Genomic DNA, 8,275 nt, shown 5'->3' with positions numbered 1-8,275 from the left:
ACCTGAGTTCTGATCTACATGGCCTACTCTGGAGGATGATGCAACTAAATTAAATTGAAAAATTTGGCTGCTTATATCAAAGTGAAGTTAATACAAGGTGGAGTGTAGGACTGAGGTGGACTGGAGGAGTGAATATTGATCCAGAGGATCCCCTCATCCAATGCACTGACTGGATTAGCCACAGGGTTCCTCTGTGTGACAGAAATATGTGGAGGTCGTCTAGGGGACCTCCCATAAGACCATAACTGACCTGATTGGGAGACCAGTTTCCATACATATCACAAGTTCACTTTGATGATCTGCCTTGCTCAGGAGTCAGGAGTCGGGATTTGAACTTAGTGTTGCTTTTCTTGACAAACTCCGAAAATTAAATTTATGGTGCGATGCTTGGAGCTTTGAAAAATAACTCAAATAATAAGATGACAGTGCATCATTGAATATGGTGTAGTACTAGGATAATAATGCTTGAGTATCTCTTACAGACATGCCTTTGAACTGGAATTGGCTAAAAGAACTCTTTGAAGAATTTTAATAACACATAGTAGCATATCATTTTTGTTCAACTTTACCATGTAGCTAATTACAACCCAAGCCTTGCCATAAATCATACCTTGAAAAAAACTACAATGGGGGTAGTTCTTACTCCCATTGCTTTTTGAGTAGTGGACAGATCTTCCATTCTTTGTTGCTTTCTCAACAGTATTAATAAACAATACATGAAGACATAATACAACTTCTGGGTGAGAAATCTGCATCATTGATATGAGCAGCAAGTCAGTTTGGGTCAACCCCTTGATCCAGATCAAAGGCAGAGAGCTCTATATATCCAAGTTCGCAGGGTTCTTGAGTCACTAGATCTGTACTAAAATTTTGGGAGGGCTAACAAAATATCTAGACAGGGTGCTTGTATGGTCACCACTGAGCTATGCCTTTGTATGATTGTATTTGTATAATTTAATAACTGTTACTTGGTGATGAGAGATTAGATAAGAGCTGTATAACCTTCCGTTTTCATTTGAGTGGTCAAGCTGTCAAGAGTAGCATAGATCTCCTCTGTTTTATTGTGAGATTTATCACAAGCAAGGAATACATGGATCAGGTCTCTATCCTCGAACCAACTGCATCCTGGGCTCTTATGCATTCCTTTGTCCTTGATCATCTGCCTGGTTCTAGCTAGGTCGTCCCATCGTCCTGCATAAGCATACATATTTGCTAGCAGAACATAGTTTGCCGTATTGTATGGGTCCAACTCAATCAGCTTATCTGCAGCAATTTCTCCCAATTCTATGCTCCTGTGAAGAACACAACCACCAAGCAGAGCACCCCATGTCACGGAATCAGGTTCCACGGGCATTTTCTTCACTAGGTCATAAGCTTCTTCAAGGCAACCAGTGCGACTAAGGAGATCAACCATGCATGTATAGTGTTTGATTGTTGGTTCTATGTTATAATGGCACATCAAACCAAAGTACTCTTTGCCTAAGTCAACGGATCCAGCATGAACACACAAAGATAGAACGGAAAGGAAGGTCACCTCATCCGGTGTGATTCCATCTTCCAGCATCTTAAGGAAGAGGTCAATACCTTCCCTACCATGACCATGCATGGCGTATCCAGAAAGCATGGAATTCCAGGAAACCAAATTAAGCTTTGATATCCTATTAAAGGCTAGCCATGCATGCTTTATACTTCCACATTTGGCATACATGTCCACAAGTGCTGCTCCAATATGGACATCCATATCATATCCACGTCTGATGGAATGTACATGAACCTGTTTACCTCGATCTATGCTTGCCAACCTTGAACAGGCGTGTAGAATCATGCCTACTGTGTAGATATCTGCCTTCAGATTTGAAGTTTGCAGCTGAGAGAACAGTTGCAAAGCTGCTTCATTGTGGCCATTATCCACATAACCTGCTATAATTCCATTCCAGGTATAAGTGTTGGGTTCTAAACTGTCATTTTTCATCTTACGAAGAAGTTCCTGGACGTCTTCCACTTGATTGCAGCGGGAGTAGCCAGAGATTAAAGCATTCCATGTTGCTGTGTCCTTTTCGATCACTTCATCAAAAGCCATCCGTGCAGCGACTAGATCTTGGCATCGACAATACATTTCTACCAATGCACCGCCCACAAAGGTATCAGATTGTAGACCCCTAATGATTGAATAAGCATGTATCTCCTTTCCAAGTTTCAAGCAATTCAAGTCTGCACAGGCGGAAAGAACACTCCCTAAGGTAAAAGAGTCGGGTACAATCCCTTCTTCCATCCGCAAATCTCGAAACATCTTCAGAGATTCATCAAACAGCTTGTTGTCTACGTACCCTGCAATCATTGAGTTCCATGCGATGATATCTTTCTTGATCCCGACAAGCTCCATCTGATCAAAAATATCCCTGGCCTCAATTACCTCACCATTTTCACAGTACCCAACGATCATAGTGTTGAAAGAGACTAGATTTCTCTCTGAGAACTTAGAAAAGATCTTTAGAGCACTTCCCATATCGGCACACCTCCTATACACATCAACCAATCCGTTAGCAACGAATGGGTTGGACATAAATCCATGCCTTGTTATATAGCCATGGATTTCCTTGCCAAGGCCTAGATTTTGTAATCTAGCGCAAGCAGGCAGTACACTCGCCAGAGTCCGAGCATTTGGATTCAACCCAGCTGATTGCATCCTACAAAGAAGCTCAAGAGCTTCTTCATCGTACCCATTTTGTGCGAACCCACCAATCATGGCACTCCAAGAAACAAGATTAGGCATCAAATCATCCTGTAATCTCATATTTTCTAGAAACTCAAATGCCTCAAAGATCAACCCATTAGCTGCACAAGCAGTAATCACAGAATTCCACGAAACACAGTCTCTTTTAGGCATTTTAGCTAAAACCACCATGGCATCATCCAATCTCCCACATTTTCCATACACATCGATTAGAGAATTGCCCACATAAATATTTGAAGCAAATTCACTCTTTATCACATACCCATGTAATTGTCTTCCTAGTTCTAATGCACGAAGACCACTGCACACCTTCAAAACTACAGGAAATATGAAAAACTCCAAACAAATATCTTCATACTGTAATTCTTGAAACAGTGACAGAGATTCCTCGAAGTGCCCATTATCGGCAAGCACGGTAAGAATGCCAGCCCAAGAATATATGTTTCTTAGAGGCATATTCTCAAACAACAACCTTGCTTCTTCAATGCTACCACACCTACCATACATCTGCAACAACTTGGTCTCTAAAAACTCATGCCCGCAAAACCCAGTTTTAAGGGCGTGGGCATGGACCTGTTTTCCCAAACCAGGGCATTTACAGGACTCAAGAACAGAAGCATAGGCGGTGGAGTCCACAGGGCCATTAAGTGACAAGACGAGGTTTTGCTTGTCCGAGAGAGGTGGGTTCATTGAGAGTGTGGCGGGTTTTAGACTTCGAAAGGAGAGGTTAATGGATTTGTGATGGGAACTCAAATCACTGTGGTGACATGGTGTGGTTGGGTGAGTGGCAGGCCCAACCTCTGAGAATAGAAGAGATGCCATTTTCGCAGCGAAGTGCAATAGAATCGGAGTACAGGAAAGAGAAGATACTTAGAATTCTGAAGAGGAAGAGGATGATGCCGGTCTATTTGACACTTGAATTAGTAGGGATTTGATTACAAGTGATGCAAATCACCACATACTGGTTTTCTCCTCAAAACTACTGACTAGTGACTACATCTAGTTTGTTGACCTCATTTGCACCAGAATACCCACAACCACAGCCAGGGATGGTGAGGGTGACTGGTAAGTAGTGAGATACGATTTCCTCCATTCTTTTACAGTTTTACCTGGAAATATTGAAGGAATTGATGAGTGATGACCGGATGAAAACCCGTTTTGATCACTGGGTCGCGCGTCTCTAACCACCTGGTAACTTCAAAACGTGTCAATCTTTTATCTATCTAAATTTTAAAAAGGTATCAACTTAGTACTATAGTTAATCAGTCGTATATAAAAATACACAAATGTCCTTCGGGAATTTAATTTTCTTTAGGATAAATTTTTTAAACTCTCTCCTACAAACAAACATACTGTTTAACTATTGTCTTATAATACCTTGTAAGTTTTTTTGACAATTGAATAGCTCTATCTTTACCGTTAGTATATGTTAATTTTCCGTTAAAATCCGTATACATGTGACACTATGCGATTTTTAAAAATTTTTAAAACCTAATATTACGCTCGTCCCTTTCCTCTGGACCGCCGGCCCCTACCTCCTCTGACCTTTCTCTCTTCCCTCCATCATTCTCTTTCTTCATGTTCTCCTTCTTCAAATTTGTCATCTTTATTTCAGGTTTTACTAATCTGTTCTCTACACTCTCCCCTCACAAGAATGTTGAGGATGATGTCTCGCTCACTTGCAGGTCCCAGATCTTCTACTGGAACACGAAACAAGTCGCAAGTCCCAAATCTACAGACGGGTGTGATCTTCTCCTTTTTTTAAAGTCGTCTGACCGCCGAGGGAGGAGAGGAAGAGAGGAGAAATCTTGTCAACGAAAAAATTAGGGAGTTACAGATCTGGGAGGGGGATGGAGGAAGAAGAAAATAGGGAAGGGGGTGTCGGTGCCATCTTCGAATGCAAGTCAAGAAGCAATGATGGGAGTTGTAGATCTGGGAGGGGCGGAGGAAGAAGAAGAAAATAGGGAGAACGAAGAGGAGAGAGAGAGAGAGGCGCTGCTGGACAGGTTGCAGCTGCTGGACGGTGGTGAAACAGGGGCGAGAGGGAGAGAGAGAGAGAATCAACGGGATGGGGAGAGAGAGAGAGAGAATCAACGGGATGGGGAGAGAGAGAAAGTTGTAGAGAAGTTCAGACTTTGAACGTGAACGAACTTTGGACGACTTTGAACGAAGTCTCAGAAGGAATTCTCAGAGAGAGAGATTAGATACAGAGGTTCGATTCCAAGAGGAATCTTTGAGTTATAGAATCTAAACAATCTGCTGCTACTGTCGAACAATAGGCCAAATTCCACCCAAGATTGGGAAATGCATGTCGTTAATCCAATTTAGAGCCAATGGCAACAAGATTACCGGTCCATTCTGCCAGAAATCGGGAAGCTGCGCAATTTGAGTTCTTAGATCTCGATTCGAATAGTTTGCGGGGTCATACCGTCGGAGATATCTGGTTGCCAGAACCTAACATTCCTCAACTTACATTCCAACTCTTTCACAGGCAACTTGCCTACAGATTTCAACCAGGTCGTTTCACTTCAATATGTTGACGTCTCCGACAACTTGATAGAAGGAGAGTTGAATCCAAATCTTGCATCACTGACGTCGCTTAGCAAACTCATCCTTGGAAAGAACCAATTTTCAGGTTCAATCCCGTCACAACTCGGCTTGTGTACGAAACTACAACTCCCTGACTTGGGCAGAAACCAATTCATAGGAGAGATTTCACTGAGCCTGGCCAAAACTCCGGCGCTAGAGATAGCTTTAAATCTTAGCTGGAATGAGCTTTCTGGCAAGATCGCATAGAAACTCTCCGGATTAGATAAGCTCAGAATCCCCGATCTCTCCCACAACGAACTTTGAATGAAATATCAGAGAGAGAGAGAGATTAGATACAGAGGAAGAAACGACTTCGAACGAAGAACAGAGGAGAAAAAACACTAGGAGAAGAAAAGGAAGGTTATTTTAATAGTTGAATCGAGACAAGAGGAAGAGGAAGAAATTCATTTTTTAATTTTCTGGATGATTTGCGTTTCAGTTTTGTTTGGTGGAAGTCGATGTTTTAGAGTATGCCACTACCGAATTCCAACTCGTGTAAGTTGTATTGTATCTCTCTCTTCTTTTTAGGGTTTCTTTTTCTGGGTTGAGCTTCGGTTTTGGACTTTGAAAGTTGTAGATTTCACTCGTTTGATTATTTGGAGTGTTGGTCTGGTTTGATTATTTAGAGAGCTTCGTGGAAAACCAGCCCAACAAGGGGACAGGGGAGAGAGAGCCGCTGCTGGAGATAGTAAGGACAAATTTGACATTTTAATTTTTTTGTTAGCACTTAACGGTAGGGCAGTTAGTCAATTAGCTAAACAGTAATTTGGCCCGGTCTGGTTTGATTAAGAAATTTACCCTTTTCTTTATCAACCATCCAAATGTCTTTCTCTTTTAAGATCTAAACCATCTCTCCTTCTCTCTTCTCTCTTCGATCTCTATTTCACAACCGTTAGATGATCAATAGTCCAACCTATTCGACCAACTAGAGGCACGGAATTAAACTATTTGGAAAAAAACCAGTGACCTTTCTAACTTTTGGAGCAAAAATTAGAAAGCATATGATGAGGGATAATTTGGCCCGACCTACGACATGATGACACGTAGAGCGACCTGTTGACTTTGTGACATCTCAGCATTCTCGGACACCTCAACAGTCCAAGTCACCTCAAGCACCTTGGGTCACTCAGCCAAGATCGAGGCCCGAGCAACTTGCTATATCCATCGACCTGCTAAGGTGCCACATAGCTTCCTTCTAAAAGTGAGCCAACTGTCTCCGTTCTCCTTGGGATCACGTTGCACGCCAACGAATCTTATCTCCATCCCACTCGAATTGGATGGAACTGGATAAGCCTTATCAGCTAACACGAAGTCCATCTTCGGGTGCGGGACAGACTTTGAGTTAGGCGGACCAAAGATCTTGGACATGTTTTGTGAGACCTACTATAGCTCGCCTATATAAAGGCATCACCACCATCTTCAGAAGGTATGTGCGATTTAGCTCTCTTACTAGCATTCTAAGCTCTAAGCTCTCACAAAAACCTCCTACACTAACTTAAGCATCGAAGTGCCCACACTGGGTAAAGTACCCCAGGACCTCTAATCTATTCGTCTTGCAGTTCGACCTAGTCACGTAGCAGACCAACGTCCGAGCTTCCTTCTAGCAGGGAACAGATCGTGCTACATCAATTGGCTCCGTCTATGGGAACAATGCAACAAAAAACTAGTTTTGACCTTATTTTTAATCCAACTGACCCAATGGCTTCCTCAAGCAACAAGTGGCGTTGTCAAGATCGTGATCAGCCACCTCGAGATCCACTACCACCGGAGAGGCCGATTCGCAAGGTGATCAACATGATCGCCAACGGGTCAATAGTGGCAAGTTGTAGCATAGCAGTGGGAAAAACTCAGTCTGGGAGCTAGAGCATGAGGACGAGTACCCACCGAAGTGCCCTCGTGTGGAAGACGTCATCTACTTCACCAAGGATGACACTCGTAGGGTCCACGATGATGCCCTCGTTGTCAAGATGATCTCCAGGATCTCTATCGACATCCTTTTCTTGGAGGCCTTCAAGAAGATGCAGTTGGAGCAGAAAGACTTGCAGCTAGCGGACGTTCCACTCATTGGTTTCAACGGAGATGTGGTGAAGCCCCTAGGTCGGATCAAAGTACCAGTTGCAGCGGGTCAGAGCCCAATATAGTCCGGTTTGAGCACACCTTCTTAGTGGTTGCCACCCTGTTCCCCTACAACATGATCCTAGGTCAGCCCATCTTGCATGCACTTCGCATGGTAGTGTCGACCTACTACCTCTCGTTGAAGTTTCCAACGAGGTATGGAGTGGGGATTGTATGGAGCAACCAACTGGAGTCACGAAAGTGCTACATCAATGCATTAAAGAGCAAAGGGAAGCTGGAAAAAGACATCGAGCTAGAGCCACCCCTCAAGAACACAAACGACCGAGATCGACCTATGGAGGACACCGTCATGGTCCTGGTCTTTAGATGTTTTTGCATGGTCAACAACAAAAATGCCCAACATATACCCATCTGTGATTACTCACAAACTTAATGTGGACCCTTTAATCAAGCCAGTCAAGCAAAGAAAAAGGAACATCACCACAGAGAGGTGGAGGGTAGTAGATGAGGAGATTGGGAAGCTCCTTATAGCGGACTTCGTTAGAAAGGTCCAGTACCCGAGTTGGGTAGCCAACACTATGCTCATGAAAAAAGCCAACGACAAGTGGTGCATGTGCGTCGACTATATTGACCTCAATAGAGCTAGCCCAAATGACAGTTTCTCGCTCCCCAGAATAAACCGCTTGGTAGACGTGACCTCGGAGCACGAGTTGCTGAGATTCATGGATGCCTACTCTAACTATAACCAGATCTAGATGGAGTTAGACGACTATGAGAAAATGACCTTTATAACTGATGTAGGGTTATACTGTTATAAAGTTATGTCCTTTGAACTAAATAAAGTATTTTTTTCTCCTTTGGCTGGCAATAAAATTG

At 43.1% G+C, this 8,275-nt stretch overlaps 1 protein-coding gene across 1 annotated transcript; it reads right to left on the bottom strand.

Annotated features, from left to right (window-relative positions):
- Nucleotides 1-426: 426 nt before the first annotated feature.
- On the bottom strand, nt 427-6,163 carry LOC148881044 (pentatricopeptide repeat-containing protein At2g13600-like). The gene has a single exon (XM_088963272.1). It carries the CDS (start codon nt 3,554-3,556, stop codon nt 983-985), a length of 2,574 nt encoding a protein of 857 aa, XP_088819398.1. The 5' UTR covers nt 3,557-6,163; the 3' UTR covers nt 427-982.
- Between the last annotated feature and the right edge of the window lie 2,112 nt (nt 6,164-8,275).

The sequence above is a fragment of the Nelumbo lutea genome, chromosome 1 (assembly GCF_056320005.1).
Source record: "Nelumbo lutea isolate HS-2025 chromosome 1, American lotus-T2T, whole genome shotgun sequence".
In the NCBI taxonomy this organism is placed as follows: domain Eukaryota; kingdom Viridiplantae; phylum Streptophyta; class Magnoliopsida; order Proteales; family Nelumbonaceae; genus Nelumbo; species Nelumbo lutea.
Note: the sequence above shows the minus strand (reverse complement) of the source record. Positions and strands in the feature narration are given on the sequence as shown.